The 25804-nt window shown below is 47.0% G+C and overlaps 3 protein-coding genes across 7 annotated transcripts; all 3 read right to left on the reverse strand.

Moving 5' to 3' along the window:
- Positions 1-321: 321 nt before the first annotated feature.
- Positions 322-18025, reverse strand: LOC124209497. 3 transcript variants are annotated; one of them, XM_046607504.1, is made up of 6 exons: positions 17495-18025; positions 17275-17424; positions 16031-16223; positions 6936-7535; positions 1313-4929; positions 322-1238 (listed from the first exon to the last, which is right to left on the reverse strand). In XM_046607504.1, exons 4-6 carry the CDS (start codon positions 7298-7300, stop codon positions 856-858), a joined length of 4365 nt encoding a protein of 1454 aa, XP_046463460.1. In that variant the 5' UTR covers positions 7301-7535; positions 16031-16223; positions 17275-17424; positions 17495-18025; the 3' UTR covers positions 322-855. The 3 variants fall into 3 exon arrangements, with proteins under 3 accessions (XP_046463460.1, XP_046463461.1, XP_046463459.1); XM_046607505.1 differs by lacking the exons at positions 16031-16223; positions 17275-17424; positions 17495-18025 and adding an exon at positions 15176-15801; XM_046607503.1 differs by lacking the exons at positions 16031-16223; positions 17275-17424; positions 17495-18025 and adding an exon at positions 10761-11039.
- An 835-nt stretch (positions 18026-18860) lies between these two features.
- Positions 18861-23199, reverse strand: LOC124209498 (scm-like with four MBT domains protein 1). Its single transcript, XM_046607506.1, has 4 exons — positions 22928-23199; positions 22777-22856; positions 22568-22683; positions 18861-22361 (listed from the first exon to the last, which is right to left on the reverse strand). Exons 1-4 carry the CDS (start codon positions 22941-22943, stop codon positions 19994-19996), a joined length of 2580 nt encoding a protein of 859 aa, XP_046463462.1. The 5' UTR covers positions 22944-23199; the 3' UTR covers positions 18861-19993.
- Positions 23200-23327: 128 nt separating this feature from the next.
- LOC124209502 (ester hydrolase C11orf54 homolog) lies at positions 23328-25798 on the reverse strand. 3 transcript variants are annotated; one of them, XM_046607512.1, is made up of 5 exons: positions 25310-25798; positions 24339-24800; positions 24174-24213; positions 23933-24059; positions 23328-23787 (listed from the first exon to the last, which is right to left on the reverse strand). In XM_046607512.1, exons 1-5 carry the CDS (start codon positions 25497-25499, stop codon positions 23614-23616), a joined length of 993 nt encoding a protein of 330 aa, XP_046463468.1. In that variant the 5' UTR covers positions 25500-25798; the 3' UTR covers positions 23328-23613. The 3 variants fall into 3 exon arrangements, 1 of the variants encoding a protein (XP_046463468.1); XR_006880931.1 differs by having other exon boundaries at positions 23647-23787; positions 23858-24059; XR_006880932.1 differs by having other exon boundaries at positions 23652-23787; positions 23870-24059.
- Between the last annotated feature and the right edge of the window lie 6 nt (positions 25799-25804).

Raw genomic sequence — 25804 nt, forward strand, 5'->3', positions numbered from 1 at the left:
AATAATAATAAGAATTTAAAAAAAAATTGTTCCGAAGCAAAGCACAGTAGTAATAAGAATTACTATTGACAGGATTATATCGTAAGAGATTGTTGGAGGATATCGATTATTGTGAATGTTGAAAATGCAGGTGGGCGAGCCTACATTAATGAAAGATGAAATCCGAGACTCACGAAGTTCGGCGATTCTCGGAATAACTTTAACGATCCCGTTATTAGCTCCCACTCCCCGAGTCAGAGAATTTTATCCAATTTTCCTGCTAAACTCTGCCGGGGTTTTAGAGAGTGGAATAGGACATCTTAACATTTTTGTATAAAAGGATTAGAGCGAAATGGATTTCAAATGTATTGAATGGAGATAGTCTGCTATATAAATGTATACAAACAGCATTGTCATTCTGTACAACATAAACGGTCAAACGGGAGCGACAACAAAAAAGAACATCCGACACTTTGACAAAAAACTGTAAAAAAAAATGTCTTTTCTGTTTTTATTTTTGGTTGATTGTTTTGTTGTAAACTGAAGGAAAAATTGGGGACGACGGGCGCAAATCGTAGTAGAAAACAGAATTTATAAACCATTTTTAAAGCCATTTTTTTTTCACCGCACATTTCATTTCGTCGTTTTCGCCAGCGTAATTTAAAAAAAAAAAAAGACACATATGCTGTTTTTTGATTGGCTACAGGCACTTATTGTGGAGTCATCAACACTCGACAAGAAGATCTACACATTTCTGTTTTTTTTTCTCTTTCTAAATTACACAAAGACAAAGAATCAAAAGTACAAAAGCTATAAATGGAAGACCGATATTCAATTCAATTCATGGTATGTGATATACCGGAATAGTCGCTCAAATTAGTGGTGGCGCTGCTGCGGCGTCCTGTGCATCATGACGACATCGGCTGGTGGTGATGCCATCTTGTAGAAATGATGATGGTGATGGTAATCCTGCTGCTGCTGTTGCCTTGACGAAAAGACTGGAGGCTGCTGCTGCTGTTGCTGCAACAGCTGGGCCTGGTGGTGGTGATGCTGCCAGGTTGCAACCGACTGCGGCGTCGGCGTCGATTTCATGACAGAAGGATGGGCCGGCATGTGGTGTCCACCACGTCCGCCGTGAGCAAAGTCCCAGCGGTAATTATCCGATTGCATCTTGTTGGAAATTGCGGAAGACGTCGACGAAGATGCCGCCGATGACGGCAGCACTCGGTGGCCCGGCTGTCCAGCTCCATAATATCGACCTGAATCCAATTTCAATTGCAAAGTTAATCAAGATTCGTCCGTCCGTCTTAATTAAGCCAAATCGTTTTCATACCTGGGGATGTAATCAATTGCTGCTGATGGAGACGGGGACTGCGGAAGTCGTGGTACTCGCGACGTTCTTGACGGTATTCGCTCAATTCTTGGGTCATCACTTTGCCGTTGTTAATAGTTGGGTTGCCGTTGGTGCTACTGACTACGTGCTGCTGGACGGGCGTGGCGGACAATCTGGACTGAGGCGGGGCCGGCTGCTTGACATTCATTCCCGATGGATTGGAAGAGCGGGCCAGAATGGTAGGGACAGGGGGCGGAGACGAGATGCTCTCCTCTTCCGACGTGATTTCGGCCAGCCGTCTGTAAATGTTGCTGCTGGATTTCTTCTTCTGCTGGGCGGCAGTGGCAACGGCGTTGCTGTTGTTGTTGTTGTTGTTATTATTGCGCTCGGGGTTGTTGTTATTCGGCCGCTGATCAGCGAATTGAGCGACTCCGTTCGAAGTTCCGGCCGGAATTCCAGATTGAGTAGTGGTGATTGCAGCCGATCGGGAACGTGAACTGTTGATGACTTCCCGACGGTAGTCCATTTGCGGCTGGATCGTCGTCTTCTTCTTTGCGGAATCGACCACGTCTTCCGAACGGATGTTGCTCGATTTGCCCCGGTTGTTCCGCAACTGCTGCAAGGCGGAAACTGGAGTCGATGTAACAATAGTCGGTTCCTTCCGCTTGTCTCGAGACTCGACGGCAGCTGTCGATCGAGCGTTCACGGATTTCCTTACGGGCGGCGACTGCTGGACAGGAAGCTCATCGCTCGATGTGCGATGGTGCGAAATGGAAGAGGGAGCTCCTTCCGGATCGAGCCGAGCGATTCTCTGCTGCTGGTGGTGCTGCTGCTCTCGTAGAATCATCAGCTGTTCTTGATGTTTGTAGTGATCCAGCTGGAGTACCCGCAACTGCTGCCGGATGTTGGCCTTCTCCCTGGCTCTCTTCTTCTGGAATTCCTCCTCCACTCGCTGCATGGCCTGCGTCTCTTGCAGACGCTTCCGCTCCTTGTGTTCCGCTTCTTTCGACAGTTTCTCCTCCAGCAGACGCTTCTCGTGGACGCGCACCGTCGACTGGAACGTGAATTTCTTGCTACCGGGCGACTGGCCGCTGCCAAACAAACGCTGGCCGACCGATTGCTTCTTGGCTTCCAGGAAGACCGCATCCGCCGACCTGGCTCGCCGCATCATGTCCGATTGGTCCATGGACACGGGGCGGCCCAGGCGCGGCTGGCGCTGATGGGCAGAGACGATCCGCGAATCGTATTGCGGCAAGTAGACGATCCTCTGCGTGGACAAGACGGATGGCTGGCTGTAGGCCGGATACTGTTGGCCAATATGGACGAATCCACCGTGACTTTGCTGGGCCAGAAGGTCGGCCTCTGAGCGGCTCTGCAATTTGCGGATCGACGGATACGATCCATCGTCACCGCCAACAGATCCGTTGAGGACCGAATTGGGAGCGCTGCGGCTCAGCATCCAGTTGCCGTCGTCGCAATTGTTGCCGGACGAATGGTGACCCCCACGAGTCGCACACTCTTCGTCGTCGTGGTCGTCGTCGGAAGGCGAACATTTGCCCCGGCGGAAGGCCGTAGCGAAAGCCCCGGAAACGGATCGTTTCAATTTGCGCAAACTGTTGTACTTTTGCGGAATGCAATGAGCCCCGGCGCCGGCGGATCCGCCAGTTCCTTCGTCCCCGGTCCGACTGCTTCCGCCCGTCTCGTTCCGTTTGCGATACTTGCGCCCTCCTTTGGACATGGAAGAGGAGCGTGATCCGCCCGTCTGATCCGTCATGGAAGAGTCGTTGAACATTTGAGATTTCGGGATGATCTTGGGAGGTGTTGGATCCAACGAGTTGCGCTGTTTGCTGGACGGGAAGCAGGAGCCGTTGCGGGCGCCACGTTTCATGTGATTGCCGGCCTCGTCGTCGCTGCTGCTGTTGCTACTGTCATCGTCCAATAGATCCTGCTGCGGAGTCCAGTTGCTCTGCAACTGATTCCGTTGCTGCTGCGGAGGCACCGGCGAGGACATGGCCAGAGGCTTGTCTCGACCGCTGGCGCCACCGCTGGCCACCATGGCCGCATCTGGACTGCCAGCGTCGCCGGAAATGCCGGAATCGGCCGATTTCTCGTTGGAGATGCGAGGCGGATGCGGGGCCACGGGTCGGAGCGCGTTCTTGGCGATCCTCTCCTCCATGACGTCCTCATCTTCATCCTCCTCGTCGCTCAGATCCATGGCGCTCATGTCACTGGCCTTGCTGCTGGATGCGTTGAGCTTGTTGTTGCTAACGCTGCTCATCGAGCTGGAGCGCTGGTGGTAATTGTCCGACTGGCCCAGGGCCCTCCAGGCCGCCGACGGCGAAAATCTGGGCAATTGTTGAGGTTTCTTGGGCAGGGTGGGTCTCAGACTGAGTGCAATGTCCTGATCGTAATCGTCGTCGTGATCCAGTTGGTCTTCGTGTAGAGTTGCCCGGCGACTGCTGGACGAGTGGCGGATGACGGGCGGGGGAGTTGACGAGTGGCGCCTTGGCTGGTTGGAACTGCTGCTGCTGCTGCTGCTGGCACTTTTCGACGCCCGCCTGGTCGACTGCCGAAGACGGACAACTTCCTTCTCGTCTTGTTCCGATTTCCGATCGATTCCGCTTTTGCTTTCCGCTAGCACGGCGTCAAACTCTTCCATCACTCGTCGACTTTCCTCGTCGAGATCCAGCGACTGGGCGGTGCTGGCCGGAGTGCCAGCCGGGCCGGCGGCTACGGCGACATCACCCGGTGCCATTCCAAAGTAAAACTGTTGTGGCTTGCTGTTGTTGTTGTTGTTGTTGTTGCTGTTGATGCTGGTGTTTGCCTGCTGTTCGGCCGGAACTCGTGCGAAGGAAGACGACGGATGCATCTCCTCCCAATCGTCGTCATCCGTCATGGTTCCGTTCAGTTTCTTCTGGCTGCTGAAAACCGTCACTGGGCCGTTTTTTATGAAGGCCAGCAGAGATTCGTCGCCCGACAGATCTTCCCGGCTGTTGTTGTGACGACGGCGGACTTCCTGCGTCTCGTCGGCCACATCCGCACGGAGATATTCCATACTGCGAGCCCGGATGCGTCCGTTCTCCGAGTCGGCCGCTTTGCCATCGGTCGATTTAGTTTTGAAGAGCCGCAGTTTACCGCGTCCACTCGATTTGCCCCCTCCGCTGGTCGGCTGCTGGCCGTCGTGATCCACTCGACTGCTGCTGCCGGACTTGGCCGAAGCCGCCGGAGTGGACGGGGCCGTGTTGGGAGCTTTGGCTTTGGAATTCTTCTTGCTCTTTGAGGGTTTTCGGCTGCCGCTGGACGAGCGCTGCTGCTTGTTGTTGGCGTCGTAATCCGGCGTCGGACTCCGCATCTCGTCGGCGACGTTGGCCAGGAGGTTGGGGATGATGGGCGGCTCGGGTTGATCGGCGACGATGAGGTTGTGATTCAACTCGGTCAACTTGTTGCGATTGGCGATGTGAAGAGTCCCGACTTTCTGCAGGGCCAGACCATTATCGGTAGCTCTTAACTTGACGGCGCCCACTCCGGTAGTGCCCGTGGCCCCGTTGGCTGCCATGGGCAAGACCCGAATCTTCTTGGCTTGCTGGACAGGAGCCTCCGCAACACCCGGTCCGTATCTAAATCAAACAATTCGGTCATCATTCATTCTACAGCAACACGTACAGTCAGCTGAGCTCTCACTCCCGCCATAACTTTTCCCTAGCCCCGTAAAATGTGGATTTTCGAAATGAAAACTCGATTCGCTTTCTAATTTTCTTTTGACTTGGGTCTACTCCTCCCTCCGCCGTCGGATGGAAAAGGAAACTCGCCAATTCATCACGAAAAAAAAAGAACAGCGCTTGGGGAGAAAAGAGAGAAAGGATAATACAATAGCCTTCAGATACGATTCGTCTTCACCGTCGGCTTCACTACTCGACTGGATGGATGGCGAAGTGATTGCTGTGCGGAGTAACAAAAGGGAGAGCTGAGCTTTATTCCGTGTCCCAGAGGGACTCGATTACGTGTGTCGTAAGGGGCGAATTCGGGGCCCCTCGCTGATTGCGGAAGAGAAAGGCGATTTCTTTGAGTTGACTGTCCTATAAATCGATTGCCCCTGACTACATCAAACGAACTTCACGGACGAATAACTGTAATCATATCACGGGAGAAGAAAAGTACTAGTTTTGTATATACGGCACCGACTATATAATAAGAGCGGATCCAGCGTTTTCTCTCGCCGTCTAGCAATCGCAATGGCTTCCTCTCTCTCAATAGCACCAGCAGCGGCCATCAATATAATCTCTAAAAAGGTTATCGACGTTTTTGGCCAGCAGGACACTTGCGATGCTTCGGCTGGGAGATTCTTTTTCAAAAGAGAAAATGCGACAAATCCTATAATAGCCACGGTAAAAACTATCTATTGTAAAAATAAATAGAAAAACGGGGTAATATCATTACGATTGCATTAAAAGAAATTGTGTTCACAGTTTCTTTCTTTTTCCGACTGCTGGGCGACCGTCGTCTTTGTTGTATAGGACACTCGATGGACTGTCCATAAAAATCAATAACGAATGGCGAATGGGGAAAAAAAGGAGTCGACGACTCTTCCAAACTCTTTTGTCCTCGATTTCCCAAAAGGATTACACTTTTGGATTATACGAGTGCGGGCTAGTAGTAGAGCCATGGCTGTTTTGTTTTTTGTTTTTTCTCACTAGAGGAAATGCTGAGCGCAACCGTGTCCTACCCCAAATAGCTGTGCGGGACATTATCGATAGTTAACAAAGTCTAGCTGACCTCTTTTTTCTCCCGGCACCACTACTGGCCTATAGGCCACCAGCGGAGCATATGGTCGTGTCTCGACTGTTGTGCACAATCATTAAATTATTCTCCGCTATAATTGCAGACACTTCTCAATGGATAGACAACAGTACATTTTGGTGTGCGTCCTGAATGAATATCAGCTGTAATAGTAGTAAAAATAAGGAAGCCCGGAAACTCTAAGCAAACCGGGTGCTATGGCCAGGCTACTCTGATGACATTTCACAGGAAAAAAATACCATTAGACACCTGACCTCAAAAAAGTAGTAGAGACAAACTGTACTTATCTATAATACTACTACCACTATCTAAGCTCCAACAACAACAACAACAACAAAGACAAGATAATTTGGTGAAAAATAACAATAATCATAAATTGTGTGCAAACAAAAGGTAAGACAGCCGTAAAAACGGTAATCTTTTGTTTTTGGTTTTTTCGTTAGTTCTTTACCGGCCGTCTGGCTGGATGCGACCGGACCGAGTTCGGTGCTGGGCTACTATTAACTTTATATTAGGAGAAGCAACGATGGGGGTACTACTCATACTATACAACCAATCAGCTTGGTTGGACCTCGTACGGGTTAGCTGGGCTCAATCTTTTTTTTCTGATGATAAACGACGACAACTACTACCGAGCCGTGCAACCGCAAGATCCCGCTTCGACCCTTCGCTTCAAATAAAATAAGAAAAAAAAGGGACTCCGTTAACGACCCGCAACATCGGCATGGATAGCCCGGAATTTACTACGTCGGGATACGGTAGGCGGAAAGAATCATGTCCCAAATTTCTAGTAGTCTGAGCAATTGTTTTGCAAACTTTGACGCACCTGGCGAAGCGTAGAGGCTGTTGATCCGATAATTTCGACTGGTGGTGGTTCTGCTGCTGCTGGTGCTGGATGCATTCCTGTTCGAATTGATCGTAGTGAGCGGAATTGAGGTGGCCGTTGACCATGACGCCGCTACCGGAAGCCGATGATGCCGGATAACCTCCTGCCGAATGCTTTTGTTTCGCTTGATTTGGTTGGTGTTGTTGTTGTTGGTGGTGTTGAGACTGTTGTTGTTGTTGTTGCCACTGCGATCGGTTACTGCGCTCGCGCTCGGCTTTCGGATAACTGTTGTTCCAAGTCTGATCCAGCGACGACGGATCCGGACTGCGCGATCGGTAGCGAGGTGACGAGTTTGTATTGCCCATTTTTTTTCGTTTTTCTCTTTTTTCTTACAATCGCCGGAGAAAGTTGGTCGGACTCTATTGACAAAAACGATGGCGCGTCGCTGCGGTTTCCGCGTGTGTTGGGTTACAGCCGCCGGAACGGACAGCGACGGACGTTGAAGGAGAGAAATGAGGGAAACCACTCAAGTCTATTCTCTCTCTCTCTCTCTTCCGGCCGCAGAGGAGTAGGCACTACAACCAAACGACGATATTTTTCCTGCATAACATAATAACAACGGTAATTATGAGACATTTTCGGGTGCGCAGACATATAAATCAGTCGGAAAAAAAAGAGAAAGAAAATCCAATCAAAATAGAAACGAATCGGCCGGAAAAACGAGACGGGACAACGAAACCAGACAGTCGAATTTATATATTGGGCAAAGTGATCGGTGGTGGGTGGGTGGGAGGTTTACAATACTCTAGAGCGCCGGAAACGTTTGGCTACTTAAATTAAAAAAAAAAAAAGGAAAATAAAGAAAACGCAGCAGGCCATCGATTTTTATGAATAAGAAGAACAACAACAACGACAACTGCTGGTCAGTTACACAGGTTGGCTTCCAACGACGCAAGAACTCGGGTAAGTGTGAAATAGTTTTCCAGCCGGAAGGGCAGGACGTCCGAGCGCGGTCACGAAATCATAATAACCCAAAGGTAAAAAAAAAAGGGAAAGAAGAAGAAAACGACGCATCCGAATAGAAATCTAAAAATATGAAAATAACTAATTTAACAGAAAAATAGAAGAAGAAGAGTTGAGGTGGGCGTTACCCATTGGGAAAGGAAGTACCTCCACACCCTTAAAATAAAAAAAAATATATCCAGCCGCAAGTCGTTCTCAACTTCCGGTTAATTTCTTCCAGGAGTTTTTCACAAGAAATTTTGTTTTGTTGTTTTTCTTTTTTAGATTTTTTAATAACCACAACGTCCAATTTTTCTCACGCGGAAAATTTCCAAAAATTGTTTCCTTCCGCCTTTGCGGATTGGACGAAAATCCCCCTCCTCGCCCAATAGGTCAACCGGGTAGTGTCTTAGTATTTGTTTGTATAGTATCAAATACTAAATACTAACTCCACGTTTTTAAACACACACACACACGCACAGGCATTGATTTGGCTTTGGTTTCTTTTTCAGGAGGCTTGGCAGATGTGGCTTCTCTCTCGCCTTACACCTGGGCACACCAGTCCTTTTTTCAAAATGGCGAACGGAAATCATTAAACGAAGAGAAACCAAACAAAAAAAAGGAGAACAAGGGCGCAAAATAAATATTTAAGATTCTTTTTTTGTTCAAAAGAAAATGCGAAATTGAATCTAGTTGATCTTGTTGGCACTTTGATCTCGTTTGTCTTTCGCTTTGCATCCGGATGAGAAAATCAAAAAGGGGGGCGATGGATTTTTTTTTAAATCCTGGGGAAATTTTCTTCCATTCTCCTTGTTTCTTTCTTGTCTTTTTGTGTGTCATTTGATGTAAAAAGGCAAGTCCTTGACAATTGAGGGGAACTCGAAAAAGGGGGGTGGAAGACAATAGCCCTCCCTGAAGCGACTCGATTATACACGCAGCTCGCAAATATCTATACTACCTGGAATAAATAATGAACGACACGGCCCTGGAGACACAATTCCGAGAGATCAGACTTCCTCCGTGAGGTAAAAATAAAAAATAAAAAAAACGAAATGAAATAAAAAGCTGCTGCTGCAATCATTATTAGGGTGGAGGTCGTACACGTAGAGAATATGTAGGCCAATTGCCGCGCGGCTCTCCTCGGATGGAGAGGGGGGAAAAAGTTGATTCGATCACGAAACGCTAAACAACGGCAACAACATACAGCCGACAGAACACACACAACAACATCATCCGTCATAGATAAGACGGCCATCAGCGTTCAAGGAATATCCCCCCACCTTCTTCTTTTCCACTTTCAAAACAAAAGTGGAGGAACTCGTTAAAGAGATACGAAAATGCCTGCCAGGTTGTTGTTGTTGTTTGGTTGTTGCTATTTTGAATATTCAAAGTGAAATCACCAAAAAACCGTCGGTCGTCAAAATGGTGGATGATGATGATGATGATGTTATCGTGACGTCATCGTCTCCCATGTCCGGTCGTCGCCACCCTGTTTACCAGACATGAAAACGGACAAATTTCCTGTTCAATCGGCCGAATCCAAATTTCCAATGAAACGCATAAACCTGTTTCAATTTCTGGTCTTTTTATTTCCTTTTTCTTCTTCTCGGTGTGTTTCCCTGGCATCGGGGTGTTAACCCACAAAAGAAACTGAGAATAAAAAGGTTTCAACCTGAACGAAAAGACAGAAAAACAGCACAGCTGGCTGCCTTCAGTCCAGACTGTGTGCCAAACAAGCTTACATGTAGCATTATTATATATACCTATAAAACTAGAGAAAGAAAAGTTAACAAAAATAAAAAGGCTACATTTCCTTCTTTCTTTTTTTTACACGTTTTCCACTCGCTCGGACGCTCGTATAACGCTGGATAGAGCCAGCAGGAGTCGAAGAGTTCGAGTTTTTAATGCTCCCAACCTTGTGGGGAAGCTCAGGTGCAAGAGGAGCAGCTGCGTGGCCGGCCCGCGTGAGTTTGTTACATTCCCATCGGGCCGAGAGAAAAACGGCCAGACGTGGCCAACAGTTTTTCTTTCGCACACACAGACACACACAAAAAGGGTTTCACAACCCAAAAGGATTTTTCCTCGTTTCCACCCCACGATAACGACGATCCACTTGGCCAATCAAGTGAATAATCAGGTAATTGGATTGATTATGGATGGCGAATATTGCGCCGCAACGAAATCGCAATATTTGTGACACTCCAACGTGTGTCCAACTGATCGCATCATCCATCTGTTGCGATCGGTTGACCAACCACCGCAACAACACACTGTGACTCCCACCTCCCACCTCTTGCGTTCGTGTTTGCGATTAGGTTACATTCGCCAATATCCGCCACCAATTTTATTGCCGCCCATCTGCGACTGGTCGTCCGGACATTGTCGTCCACTGGTGACCGGTGATATTTTGTTGTCGCCTGTTGCTGGCCTCGTTCATTAAACTCATTGGCAGGGAAGGGGAACAAAAAAAGAGAAGGTGGGCAGTTGGGGGGTGGGGGAGATTGGGTTTGTTGGCCACTTGCGTCAACAAACGTGAGCGCCGACCGCAGAGCGAAACGCTGGCGCAACTGCCAACAACATTCACGAATTGCGGTTCACATTCGTACACGCGAGATCCACTTTCCCTTTCAACGAATTCAGCCAAGCCAAAAGGAGCCAAAACAACAACCAAAACTGTAGCCAACTTTTCTCTTACAAAATTCGACTTAAAGTCCAGCGTTGCAGAACAACTGCAGACCCACCACCACGGCGTCCATAAAATAATCAACGTATAACGACTTAACAATTATAAAAACATAATAATGTAAAAAAAAAGATTCTTACACGGCAGTTAAATGGAAGACGATGAAATTTCGTTTACGCGCCACTCGGTTTGAACGGCGACTAGAAATTTGTTCACTCATTAAATTTTCTTTTCTCTCTCAAAAACAAGTTCTTTTTTTTCTTCCCCTCAGTAACGCAAGTCAACACAACACACGTCTCTAAGCGGCCACTGTCAGGAACTGAATAAAGAAATCAACAAGCCGAAACCGGGACTGAACTCTGTGCGGCCATGGCGAATCATCGCCAGATTTTTGCTTTTTTTTTACAGCTGCCCTTGACCACTATTATAATATTAAAGATAGAAAGAAAAATATGACTTCTTTCCTCATATAACATCTTGTGAAATGGCAAGGAGAATTTTTTTTTGGCGTATCTCTACCAGCGCGCGCATGTAATTATATAATCACATGAAAGGTAAAGAAAAAAAACGAACGAACGAGAGAGAGAGAGTCGTAAACAAAATGAATCGTCAAACGGACAGAAAGAATGATTTGTGCAACATTAGCCAATAAATAAATAAAGGCCCCCAACCCGGTGTGTACGTAAAGTATAGTATTTCAAGGACTGATCTGGCGCTGGCCTGGCTCCATCCAGTCAGCCACCAGCATATCTGATTGGAATTTACTGCGGGGGAGTCTTGGAATATTATTATTATTACTAAGCTCTTTCTGTGTGCAAGTGTTGATCGTTACACCGAAAAAAGCCTTTCCCTTTTTTTTTGTGGGTGGCTGTTGCGCATTGAAAAGCTTTTTGACGGAATATTTGCATTGTGTTATGCACATGCATCACATGGAAAAAAAGGACAGCGCAGAAAGAAATAAGAAAAAATAGTAACCGGACGATAAAGGACGTTGGAGAGATAGGAGTGCCCATTTGATGTGCTTTAGGCTCGGCCTCTGATGCAATAAATGATGCTGGGGGGTAGCATGAGGCCAGCACCAACAACAACAACAACAACGCAGTGAAAAAAAAAAGGGGGTGAAGGCAATGGAGCGTGGCCAAAAATCTAAAAAAGAAAAAGTTTCGGTTGCTGCAACTTTTATTCTAGCTTCGGAAAAAGCTTGCCAAAAGGCCCTTGGGCCTCAGCCTCTTAAATTACCATCAGCTGCCGTTGTTGTAGTTGTGTGTATCGTGTCGTGACACACGTTTTTATTTCGTGTCTTGCGCTCTCCGCCAAGAGGAAGAAAAAAATAAGAAAATGGCGAAGAAAACAATCGAAACAAAAATTCCTGGAAAGTATTTAGTTGTGTGTGTGTGTGTGTTTTATCCTTCCTTTTCTCCGATTCCCATTTGTTCAACAGACGGTTGTTTCGGGGGATCCAATTTCCATGAGAAATCGATCGATCTCTCGTGTGGATCTATTCAGAAATTGAACGTGACGTGGTAAAAACTGAAAACATTCCGCTAACGTTGGGGGGGGGGGGGGGGGGGGGGGGGGGGTTGGTAGAAACAAAAACAAGAAACAGGAAAAAAACAAAACCGAAGGCCGTCCTTAAAAAACTTGAAAACCGGACGTGATCCATCGCTTGTCAGGTTGTTGCTAGTTGCCATACGTTATTCAATATTCAAGGCACACACACACACATACACACTCACGATAAAATTCCCACACGGGAGGTGGGTAGGTATAATCTAGAAGGAGGTGTATCGTTTTCGGGTAAGGTGATATTATATTCCGGAATAGGTGTGTGGGATGGATACCGTTCAACCACAAACGTCTAAATGCCCACTGACGTCAACAGCGCCACCAACAAACTGCCGGCGTCCAGAATTTTGATCAAACCTCAAACAACAAATTCTATCCGCCTTGATTGATTTTAGTATGCAAAGCTGCACGACGCATGGGGGGGGGGCATTGACGCCATCGTGTCCGGCCGAAACAGAAAAATTGGCAAACGAGGAAAAAATAAAATAACAAAATTCAACGGCGGCGGCACCGTGTGTGTGGGTGGAAGGTAGAAGCTTTTACAAGTTTCCTCGAATGTAATTAGGTAGACGAGAGCCTCGGAAAAACACAAGATGGGAGGAGGAGGGTTGGACTGAAAGGCGAGGGGGGTTGTTTACTACTACGTACTACTCCTACTTACTTACTACTACTGTCATATGCACATCACAAGGGGGGAGAGAGAAAAGAATAGAATCAAAAGGGCTGGCGCGGTCGTCGGCTGTATGACGTCGAGTTCACCAAAGTCTCACGAACAGAAAATGTGAGAACTCGTCGTCGTTGCGCAGCGCGCACACACAATCCGCCGTGAACAAAAAAGGAGAGAAAAAATAGAAACTTTTGTGACTCTCTGTGAGTCACCGGCGACGACAAACTTTTACCCTTTTCCAACCACCGAGCGTGTAGAGAACTGGTAAACTTTTACCTCCGCCTCGCTCCCTTCAGAAAATCCAGTTAGCAGTTAGCCCTTCTACCCCGAATTGATTCCTCCTATTCTTCAATTCAATTCCGTAATTAAATCACGTTTTACTTTTTTTTTCAGTAGCAGAAAACTCAATTTGATTTTGACGGGAGAGAGAAAAAAAAAAGTTCAGACCTTGTGAAACGGGAAATAAAGGTGAGGGGGGTGTTATTTAATCAACGGCGGTCGGAATTCCGTTGGATGGTTGGCCGTTTGGGGTGGAGGTGGTGGAACAATGACAACCATCCCACCACTGGTGACCATGTGTAGAGCGCGTTATTCAACAGGTTACGGTCGGAAGAGCCAGCAGGAATGTTTCCGTCTTTGTTGTCTGTTTGGCCATCGCAGAACAAAAGACTGGCGCAGACTGTAACGTCACAAACACAGCAACAACAAGATCATTGCCAAGTTGGCAAAGGTATTCACGGGAATAAGACAAATGCCACCACCACCACCAGTCGGCGATGAAGTTTCGTGAGCCGGTCCAAACCGAAATCATCATTATGGGGACTGCATTTTAATGATAATAATAATAATCACCATCATCATCATCGTCGTCGTAATCAAAAGAATGAATTTGTATCGTGTGAGCCGAGTCGCAGCCGAGTGCGATTGTGCCCGTCCGAGGAGCGGGAATGTCGACGCTCTTTTCTGCGCCTTTTGAAGGAAGTTGTGAAAAAATATCCCGCAACAAACAAAAGAATGCGCATGTCTTTTCTTTCCCCCCCCCCCCATTGTTGCAACAAGTCAAAGAATCTGGACCTCTTCGTCGACCGTTGGCGACGCTATCAAAAAATCACCTGGGCCGCACCAATCAATGGGGGGTAGATTTTACAAAGACGGACGGACGGACGGACGGACACGGTCAGAACAGAAAGAAAACAAAACAAAAATAAAGGTTTGAAAGTCAAAATCGCCTTACGGTCAGCAATCGCCCAAAGGACTTTTCTTCTTCTTCTATTTATTTATATTTAGAAGGCGCTTTTTTATGTCTAGCTCATCTTTTTCTGCGGCCGGGAGAGAGAGAAAGAAAGACGGAAAAAATGGCGCTGTTTAGTTGATATAATGGGCAGAGACGAATGTTTCGGAAATGAGGAGGCAGAAAAGCAAAACACACGGCCCATCCACAGTAGTAGTATGTCTGGTAATTACCCCAAGAGCTGTTGGCTTATTATTACATTGCGCAGCCAACGGAGACCTCAAACTTTTTTTCGGGTTTTTCGACAGAGAAACCGCACAAGGTAGAGATAGGAGAAGAGTAGAAACCGCCATCACCACCTTGAGGGTTTTTTTTTTATTTTTGGTTGCAAGTCTTTTTCCACGTCTGCCTCACGCAAATCAGATGTCTAAATGTGAGCGATGGTCATCCCGGCCGATCGACCATTGCAACTCGCTCGGCTGCAATTCATTTGAAATCAAGTTGTCTCGTTTGTTTTTGTTTCTTTTCGAGGCCGTGTTAAGCCAAAGCCGCAAAAACATGAGTGCTATACTACTACTACTACGTCAGTTGGTGACCCGTGAAACCAGTTGGTTACACACAACACGAAAAACGGTACCTCTCCTTACATGGCCAAGAGACCTAACCCCCCCACCGAAAGTTCGTTTTTTTTTTTCCCCGGCGAAATAGACACACACACAAGAGCTTCAACTTCCTGTGTGTCCCCAATAACACACACACGGCACGTAACACACACACGGAGAAAGAAAAAAAAGAGGGACGCCCTATGCGAACGGTGAACTTTTGGGTGAAAAAAGGGCGAGCGCGTGGGGCTATAGAGTCGATCGTCGTGAGTTGTTCTCCTTCGGCATTCTCTTTTATTCTCTTTCTTTCTTTCTTCTTCTTCTCCATATCGGGCGTGAGTTTGGTGGAGGAGAATGGACGGAGAAAGAGAGGGGATGATAGTGCACACATAATAATAAGACAAGGCGGCCTCAATTCGAGTTTCACAAGAGAATCAAGACGACAAGAAGAAGAAGAAGAAGAAGAAGAAGAAGAAGAAGCAACGGTACCTTGGCGAGTCCTTTCCAAGGCGGGAATTTTCGAACGGAACAAAAAGAAGAAGAAGAAGAAAAAAAAGAAGAAAAACACAAATCCAAAATGGAAGATCAGGTCATGGTGTCGACGATGGCCGATCAGATAATGACGTAACAGCCAAGTTGTCTTTCCCGCTACGACAACAGAAGATGGTCAAATTCCCGGCCAAGTTGTCGGCAAGTCACCGCGTGTCAAATGGCAAACGAAATGAAAACTTTTTGACGTCTCGGCGTCTGTATCCGTGTGTAAGAGAAATGAGCGGCTGACAAGAGTCACACGGACGAGTAGAAGTCGGTTCAGAAGGTGCTGGTAGCGACACTCGACACACTGTGCACATGGGCGCTGGGCTGTGTGCACCTGTCCGATCCCGACACAATGTTTACGCGTGGGGGTGGTGGTGGAAGTAATGATTATTCTTCAACCGAAATCTAAACGATGGACACACTACTAATCCGCAGCGAAGTTGGATTCCGACTGGCACAACAGAAAAACACCACGGCCGGCTATACAGCAACCACACGACCACCACCGCCGCCGCCGCCGCCGCCACCTCTTTTCCATTTTCCCCCCTTCACCACCCCACCTCACCTCCTGCCCGAGTGTTTCGCCTCACGGCGGCTCACACGCAGTGTTATTCACCGGGGCGGTCCTAATTCTCTCTCTCTCCCTCTTCTTCCACACATATACACGTACCCCCACCGACCCAACTAAACTCCACCTACTTCGACGTATTTTTCTTCTCTTGCTTAGAAAACGCATAAAGGTAAAATGTTACATGTAGACGGGGGGAAAAAGAAGGACCCCGAGGGGGTAGCGCGCAGTTCTCTTACCTTTTCTCCGGTGTAGCAGAACCGGAGTCGGACGCGGTTGCAGGTTCTATTTTCTTTCCCGAGCTGACTGGAAGGAGATGGAAGGACTGGAAGCCCCAGCACTATGCCACTATAGACGTCATCGAGCGTCAGCAGCAGTAGGACCAGACGACACATCATATAACCTGTCCCCTTTCGGCTCCTCCTGCTCTACCTGTATCGTCATAATAATCACAACATTGAGACAATTGAACATAATAATCATCATACAAGAGTCCTAAATCATATCAGCTAGAAAAGAAGAAGAAGGGGGACGAGATGTCGTTGTTGTTTCATTAGACCCCTCCTTCCCCATGTCCCCCGGGATGTCTGTCCCGTCATTCCGTTTGTTAAGTCCAAAAAGAAGAAACTGGTCATCATCTCTGTACGCATTCTGGATGGAATTCCGGCTCGTTGTTTGAAAAAAAATAAATAAATAAATAAATCCCAAGAAAAAGAGAAGAATGAAAACGCCACTGGGCAAACTGTCAGCAGCACAACGCACACACACAAGGCAGGCACACAGGTGCGTTATATTTATACATACGCACGCACACGGAATGAAGGAAAGGAGAGAGAAAGAGAGAAAAAAGGGGGCGGGCATTCCAGGTGGATGAACGGAAAACTGGAGGGGAAAGAGAATGCCGGAATAATAAAAAAGAAGCGGAGAGAGAGAGACAGACGCAAAAGTATATGCATGTACACACAACCAGCGTCGTGTTAAAAATGTGTGGGGGGGACCCGAAAATATTTTTCCAGCCTCTTTTTTTTCTTTTCCTGTTTTCAAAACAATAAAGGCGCACGTCATTATGTGAGGCGGCGGTTTTAGTTCCGTGACAGAAAGGGAAGAAGCGGAAACGCCATCGAAGCGAACGTCCCAATAAAAATTACCCGAAAAAAGTCAACAGAATTTAATAATAATATCCGAGAGAGCGAAGAGAACAAAAAGAAAAACCAATAAAAGTGAACAAAGACGTCAAAAACCGTTTGGGACGACGATTGGGTGGTTCAATCAACAGGTGTGTGTGTGTGTGTGTGTCTCAAACCTCCGAAATAATCATCTCGCTTTTATTTTTTAATGGTTTTTAAATGCTCGCCGGGGTCGAATTGTTCGTACGACCTCTTCACCCGCCGCTTTTATTTTTAGATAGGATTTTTTGGTTTAAAAAAGAAAAGGACGACTGGCGAAAAATAATAATAATAAAAATAAAAACTTGAAAGACTACCGTTTTTTTGATATTTCTGGAAGGCGATGATTTTGTTTGGCTGTTGTTTCATTGCTGGAACTCACGCAAACTTTTGGAGATTGTGGCCGCTGTGCGTGGAACACCCTCCTCCCCCCCCCATCGGAAAAAGAGGGAAAACGTGACGAGCATCTGGAAAAGAAAAAGGGAATTTCTTTAAAATAATGATGCCGACGATTTATTATTTATTATGGAACGTTACGTCAGGAGAAGAGGAGAAAAAAAAAGCTCAAAGGGGGCCATGCCCGCACGGCTCATTGAACTTGGGGCAGATTGGATGATGAATCGCCCGCGCTGTTGTTCTCCCTTCCACCGTAACCACCAAATTGGTTAGTCCGGTCCAGTCGGTCCGGGGTCCAGTCGCCGGTGCTAATTGAATATCTCTCCATCTCCTCCTACAACTACCTCCTCCATCGCCGCCATCCATTTTCATCATCATTTCCAAATCTTTGAGATTATCAAGTCGAGCAAAACTCGGGAGTGAAAGTTTTGGCTCAGCCATCAGTGTGTGTGTGTGCTGTGCTGTGAGGGACCATTAGAGAGGCGTAGCGACTCTAATCCGTAATGAAACCGGCTGATACGGACCTGATGGATTTTTTCTGGTCCTCCTCCTCCACGACGCAATCTCGATGGAAACAAAATTTCAAAAGAAATAAATTAATCAGAAAAAAAAAATATATGAAAATGGCCTTTGGAGCGGCACGACACGCTCCTTTCGCACGGATGGGTTGTGCTGGATTTCGAAATTTTGGCTGCCACATGGATGTAATTTTTTGTTTCGCGTTTTTTCATCAAAAATCAGAAACTCGTTTCACCATTTTGTGACAGCAAAAAGGTGAAAATTTCCCTTTTTTTTCTACTCACCCAAATAAAAGATAGTCGAGTCAATTTAAAGTGCTAGGAGACAACTGTTTTGAGATCCCTTGAGCTCTTCACGCTTCAATTTCTATCCGATCCATTGTTCTCCATTTTCCATTGGCGGACTCACTTACGCCGTCCAATAGGATGGGGGAGACCAATCGATCGGGCGGAAGAAGCTTTTCAAATTGGCTTTTACCCCATCCATTCGCTATGGAAATAAGACTCGGGAAAAGCTCGTCGCTTGTTTTCACGTCCAGCTCCAATCTGCTGGCGACTTTTCTTCTTTTCAACTTTCAACAGCTCTCGTCCCCCCCTACGGACACGGACAAAAAACAAAAAATGTGCGCATTCCGCAGAAAGGCCACTCTCTTTATTTCTTCTTCTTCTTCTTCTTTCTTCTCTCCTCCAGTCCCGAAAGAAAAACCGAACATTTTTCAAGTTCTTCTTTCTTTCTTTCGCCGCTGTATTTGCAACAGACACACACAAAAATGAAAGAAACGAAATAATAATGGTTTCAATGGAAATGCGGATAAAAAAAGAAGAAGCTTTTTTGAAATGATTTCACGCCAAAAAAGAAAAGAAAAATGAGAAGAGACCAGCGTGCTCATTTTCGCCCGTTCTTCTCTCTCTCTCTCCCTTTTTTTCCGTCTTTGTTAGACAAACAACAAAAAATCACCAACATCCGCCGCTCACGCGTCTCAAGGACATTTCGTTTTACTTTATATATTTTTTTAAGACGCCAAAAATGCATTTACTCTTCTTTTCTTGCTTCCATGTTTTCGCGTTGAAAATTTTCCAGCCAACAATCACACAAAGAATACGACGAAGGAAAGAGACCCGTGTAGGAACATGAATTGGAAATTAAGTGGAGATTATTTTTTGTGTTTTGTTCCCCGGGTGACGAGGAAATGGATCAGATAGTAGCTATAGGATGAACACAAAAGGGGACATGGAGGGGAGACGCGACTCTTTTTCGAGGTGGTAACTGCACAACACGCAAAGACACCGCAATTTTGCCTGAAAAAAAAAAATCCGCCAACCGGAAAAGGAGGGTCGACTGGCGAGGGAAATGAGAAAAAAAAACCGTCCATCACACACACACACACAAGACAAGACAAGACGAGAAAAACCTCAAGGTGAAATGAATCATCGCCTTCCGAAAAAAGAAAAGACACAAGACGGAAGAAGAGAGAATAGCGTGGCAGCAGCAGCAGCAGCAGAGTATTGCGCTAATCACGATAAAATTCCGCGTGACTTTCTCTTTTTCCGTCTTCATTAACATTTTACACACTCTTCCCAAAAAAGAATCAAGAAGAAGAAGAAGAGTCTTCCCTCCTCCTTCACCAACAAAGAAAAAGAGAAAATCGGGGGGTTGAATGATTTGTGTTTCCTTTACAAACGTCGGGTCCCGGCCTCTTTTTTAGAACATTCCAAAGAAAGACGCCAGAGGAGAAGTTAAGAAAAAAAAAAAAAAAAAAAAAAATCAAAAGATAAAACGTTTTAATCTTTCTCGGAGGGGGGAAAAAAGGGGGAAACAGGAGAAAGTAGGTTGCGGAGAAAGGGATAAAGATGATGATGGATAAACGAATGACCCCACTCTATTGTTAACTAACTAGGAGAAACGACCAACAAACAAAAGGGAAACGGTGAAAGGACATACTCACGCACGCAAAGGGAACCCGCAGTGAATGAACGACCCAGTCAGATGAAGTACCCAGAAAGAAGCCGAGAAATGTTCTCTCTCTCTCTCTGTGTGTGTGTTATTTGTTTGATAGGCGACCCGCCTATCGTGTGGTAGAATCGTCGTCGTGAAGTCGTGAGGTCCGGCTCACAAATCTTTTTAGGAAGCTCGCTGGGCCGTGGCTGGTGCAGGTGATTTGGCCAGGTCGTTGCTGGCGCCAGTATTGGCGGCGGGAGCCATCGCCTTCGAAGAAGAAGAAGAAGAAGAAGAAGGACCTGCTGAGTAGGTCAGTCGAAGGCATCCGATGAGATAGCACAGCCGCAGGGCCAGCTCCCAATTGAGGGTCACATAATCCATGATATCGGAAGGCTCAAGGAGCAGGAGAGATGGCCCGTCCACTTCGTACTGGAGAAGGCGATCGGCCAGGGGACGACAATCGGTGGACTGGAGGAAGCGCCAAACGTCGCCGGCCCGCCATTTCTCCAGCGCAGGATCGGCGAGTTCCAGTCGACGGAAAACGGGCGCTGGAGTCTTTTCTTCAACAACAGCCGGAGCCGGATGATGCGGTGCTTGACTCGGACGGCGATCTTCATCCGCACTGGCATGAGTGAGAGTCATCAGCGGAATCGGATTCTTTCTCGGACGTCCACGCCTCTTCTTGGCGGCTGGTTCCTCAGGATCGCAAATTATCTGTGGCTGCTGCTGCTGCTGCTGCACTGGATGATGTGATTGATCACCTGCCGCATCGTCATCGTCTTCATCGTCGCTGTGTTCGGCCGATTCAATGGCTGCCAGCGAGGCCGGACCCAATTTGGCGGAACTGTTATGTTGCTGCTGGAGTTCGGCGGCTGTCACCAGGTCCATTCCGGTCGGGAGGCTCTTGATGATGTCCACAAAACGTCGATGGCGCCAATTGGGGGCTTTCTTCTTGTGCTGCCAAACGGTTTTGGCCAAAATGCAGCAACGGTGCGGACACGGATCGCCCACCAATTCCGGAGCGAACAAGTACGGACAGCACTGGAGCTTGCCGCAGACCCAGCGACAGTATTCGGGTACGTCAGCGGCCGTCGAGGCCATCGGCACCGTCCCACGATACGTCGTCTGCCTGTACTTGGCTTTCAGCGGCTCCAGTTGCGTTCCAGGCGGAAGCGGATCGTTCGGCTCGCCCTGCAATTGTTTCAAAACGCTTCCAGGTTTGTAGGCGCCGTTGAGCAAGAGCGACAGAACTTCTTTCATCATCAAACTGATGGGCCCTGGACCTACGCTTCGAGGAAGAGCCGCCACGCGGATGCGACTCAGTAGAGGCCCAGTGAAACACCGGAAGTTGAAATAGATTTTCGGACACCAGTAAGAGATTCCGCCCGATCCGACCGGAGTTGATTCCACTGGCTCCGGGTTCTGTTCGGTTGAACTTGTTGATTCCTGGCATTTCTCTTCCGTCTCGATCGGATTCCCTTCGGGGATCGTTGGCGGATGTTCCGTTGACGGCGGAGGAATTACGGGTGGCGCTACCAACGACCAGCCGCTGTCATCACACCAACCAATTGGAAATAATTCTTGACTGGACACGGGCGCGAGAAATTCAAGCGGATGGCCGCCATCCGCCTCCGATTCCTTTTCCATGCGGATGCGTAAGAGTGTCCCCGATCGCTCAATGGTCGTTATGACGCCAACACAAACTTCCGTCGGTTTCCATGGGTTGACAACCTCCATGGCCATGCCCTTCAAGAAGCCGGATTCGTTTTCTTCGTCATTTGTCTGACTGCCGGAATCACTCACTTCCGGGCGGAAAACAGTTTCGACAAAGCAAATAAATTGGCCTTCCGCTTCTTGACCGTCATCTGATTGCGGGTCAAATCGGATGAGTAATCGTTGCGGATCCACTACTTCGATAACTGTTGCCGGTCGTAAGGCGACTGGATTGGACGGATCGAGCGTTTCAATGCGGTCGCCAACGTTGCAGCAATGAGCCGGAACTTCTTGATGCAACTGCCATGGTTTACCGGTCATATTGAGGAGCTCGGCTGCCATGGTCGACCAGTTGTCATCTTCAAACTGCGAACGGATTTTTCCCGGCGGATTAAAGTTCCACTTAGGTGACTGCGAGGCGGCCCACCCTTGCCAGTGCAACCGAGGAGAAAGGCAAAATAGCCATTCGTGCTGTTGTTCTTCTATTCCATCGTTTACCAACGGCGAGTTCGTTGGTAGAATATATTTGAGCAACAGTCGGCCGCCAACATTGCGCATTACTGTAGCCGGCCAGACGGTGCGGGGTTCGTGCGAGTCTTCGACTTCGATCGTCATGCCAGTTTTCATTTGTTGAGCGGGGCTGAGTAACGAGGCTTCACAGTCGGCCGCTTTGTGCTCCTCTAGGAGAGAAGCGATAGCTCCTGATCTGAGGGGTTTCAAATCGGCTGGCGGCTCCAACGGCCATCCTCGGCTGCTGCTGTAGCCCACAGGGTGGATTTCCACTGACGATGGGTCGGTCCAGATTTCATTCGAGTCTTCTCGTCCAACATGCTTCAATCTAAGCACAATACAAATCCGTGGATTTCCACTGTATCACCTTGAGAAATAATTCAAATTTCTCTTCGCACAATAACAGCAGCTTTTCGTAAGGAAAAGCTGTGGGTGTTTCAAGATTTGTACATGGAAGGCGGGAACATTGAAAGCATGCAATATGACGGGGTAGCACATGCTAAAAATTTGGGTTTCTTTTCGCAGGAAACTTACCTAAGAAATGGTCCACACTTCAGGGTAACATTGGCCAGCCAGAACCTGGGCCGTTGACTAGTCTGGACTTCCACCATCATCCCCACCTCAAGCAGACTTTGCTGACTATTGTCCACCTAAGTGGTTAAGAAAATGTGATGTTACGACAGCCAAAAAAAATTTTTATTGAAGGAAACACACATTGATGAAAGTAAAGAAACACAACTTACATGCTGGAAGGCAAAGTTTGGCGCCGCTTCCAGCTCCCTGCTTTCTAGGTACCGGTCCCAATCGAATTTATCTTTGGAATCTGTTTCGCGAAACATGAAAAAGTTATCACGAGCCACAAGACGTGGAATATTTAGATCAATCTTTATTTACCACGTAATGAATCCATTATTATATTAATTCACCCGAGCATAGAGCGAAAAAGATTTCAAAATTAATTGTGTATTATTCAAGCCCAAATTTCTCTCACCAGCTACTCACAACAGCCAGTTATTCATATCGTCTGCATGACGTTGCCAAATCTCAAAATTCATTTCTCCATCGAGCGGTTTTCTAATCTTTTTCCATTCTTTTCTCACAAATTGGCGATTTCTACACAGATTGCACGAATGCACGCACATACCAATCACTCAGAAATGATGCACGAGAAAATTTCTAGCCTTGAGGATAAAATATTGCGAAATGATGAAGTATAATAACACGAAAAAAAACAAGAATAATTGAGATTCGAAATTTCACGCACAAAAAAAAGAAACTGCAAAAGAATCTGGTATTTTGTTATTATTCAGTTTATTAATATTTTTTTCTTTATCCATTATATAGCATTTCAGAGAAAACGGGCCATTATATATTTACTTTCTCCTTTATCTCGCGTAATGGAGGGTTCGGATAAGAAGAAAACTACTACCGGCACTGACGGACGAATGGACTGGAGTATCGAACGGGTTTTTTATTTATTTTTTCTATTGCGTAGGATGATCCTGGCTGGACATGTGCGTTTCTCTGTCTTTGTCACTAGACCGACAAAGTCGTTATCGAAAATCCGATGCAATGCGATATCAATCACGACCGATGCCATGGGTCTGTGACGGCCGATCAATGCGGAAGAGGCGCTCAGCTGGCGTGAAGTAGCCCTCGTAGACAACTGTTTCTGGACTGACGTCCTCGTGATAGTGGCCGCCTTCGCCGTGAGTGGAAAAGCAATGAGTGTGCTCCACCCGTAGATCCAGCCCCTGCAAATCCAACGCGGGAAATCCAGTCATTTCATTGGAAAAAAGGCAAAGAATAAATCAAGGCAACTACACAAGTATATACACATAAAAATCGGCCAGCTGGATAAAAAAGCTCTGGCAACTTTCAATCCATTCAAATGATTACGGGGTCGTGCGAGATGAACACGCTGAGGTTAATCAATGGCCCGGTGGCGTTGTAGAAGTGGAGCCAGTTGTTCACATCGGCGTCCGTCTGCAACGGACACGGGGAAAAGTCGGGCATGATGTGTAACCTGTTCAATGGATTATTTGGTTAGACGGCGCTCTCTGAATACACAATCACCCGCCACAACTTCTTATCTGCATAATGCAGAAAGAGAGAGACAGATAGATATATATGTACCTACCTGGCTTGGCCGTTTTCCAGCATGAACACGCCCCCCATACCTGCGCTTTCAAAAATGATTTGAAAAAGAGCATTTCAAGTGTCGGATAAATTTTATGAACTGTCGTGAAACGAAGGAATTCAAACGAGAAAAAATACAAAAAGAAAAACAAAATTTTAATCTGACCGACTGGTTTATCGCCGTAACGCTCTCGAAGGGTGTTGCGCATGCAGGTAACAAAGTTGTCTGGGCCGGTACGTTTTTGGCAGCGGATTCTGAGGACGGGCGTACGGGGGAGTCCGCGGGAGACCAACAGGTTATTGAGCAAAGAGCAGCGAGTCTGTTTCGGCGGCACGACGTGCAGAATTCTCCGGCCGGCCGGATCGACTGTGGCCAATCGGGTCCCGTTGTCGACGACCAGGCTGCTCTTGCCGGCCACCAGCGAGAGCGACAGATTAGTCATCATTTCGCAGTTGGTTTCCAGATGTTGCCACGGTCCGGCTCCGGCTCCAATCATCGAAACTGTGCCGTCCTTGACGTTCATGACGGCCGGCAAATCGGCCAGATCGTAGATTCGATCGCGATGGACCGTTGGCACCAAATAAGGAACGCCACCTAAATCTACCAAAGATGGATCGCCACCTAAACCTAAATATCATTGCCATTGTAATGATAACCGTTGATATGATGCAGTGCGTATGCTGCCAGCAACTATCAAGCCATTTACATAACCGAAAAAATAAAACAGGTTCAGAATTATGACTACAAATCCTTCCGGCAATTCTGACAACCGAGGGCGTATAAACTCCAGCATAAAATGTCGCTGAACTTTCCAGGGCGATGTATAAAAACGCCATGAAAAATGGGTCAAAACAAAAATAACTTTTGAGGGAAACAAAAAACTAAAAGACATTCTTGAAATGTTTGCTTTGAATGTATCAGATGGCGGTGTTCGATATTCTGCCTCTAGGCAACTCAAAATTCAATAGAAATAGTCATCTGAAAATGGAGGCCAGATTTGTTGGTAGTACTGATGAATCCATGGTCATTGTTATACTCAAAAGAATTTGATTTTAGTAGGTCATGTGTCATTTCATGTCAGGAAAGAGGGAATCAAGAGAGAAACCAATATAGGAAATGTCTCAAATAGTATATACCAGGTGCAGTTAGGTGGAACGGAGATTGGCTCAGATCTGGACAGTCGACGACATCCACTTGGACAAAAGCGAAATGTAAGGCGAGGCCTTGACGAAGGACATGGGCCAGCTCGTCCAGCGGAGGCACGTGCAGTTGGCAGCTTTCCAGTGGCCAGCCTTTTCGGTTGGCGTCGTCGTGCTCGTCGCCCATTTTGGAAGGAGAAGAAGAAGAAGTTTGTTGTTGTTCACTTTTATGGCCGACAAGTCTCGATGATCGATTCGCTCGAATTTGGCACACGACTACAAGATACTCTGACAAAGTTGGGCGATAAGATCAAAACCAAAACGACGATGGGCTCTGCTGACGTGTCCAAATCGATTCACGAGGCGAGTGATAGTCCCGCTCATAATCAGCAGCGTCAATAACATCCCATATGATAAAAACAGACGCCCAAAAACACCTGAAAACACCGTCGAAAAATCCCAACAACAACAACAACCGTGACTCCCTCTATC

Source organism: Daphnia pulex, chromosome 12, assembly GCF_021134715.1.
Source record: "Daphnia pulex isolate KAP4 chromosome 12, ASM2113471v1".
Lineage (NCBI taxonomy): Eukaryota > Metazoa > Arthropoda > Branchiopoda > Diplostraca > Daphniidae > Daphnia > Daphnia pulex.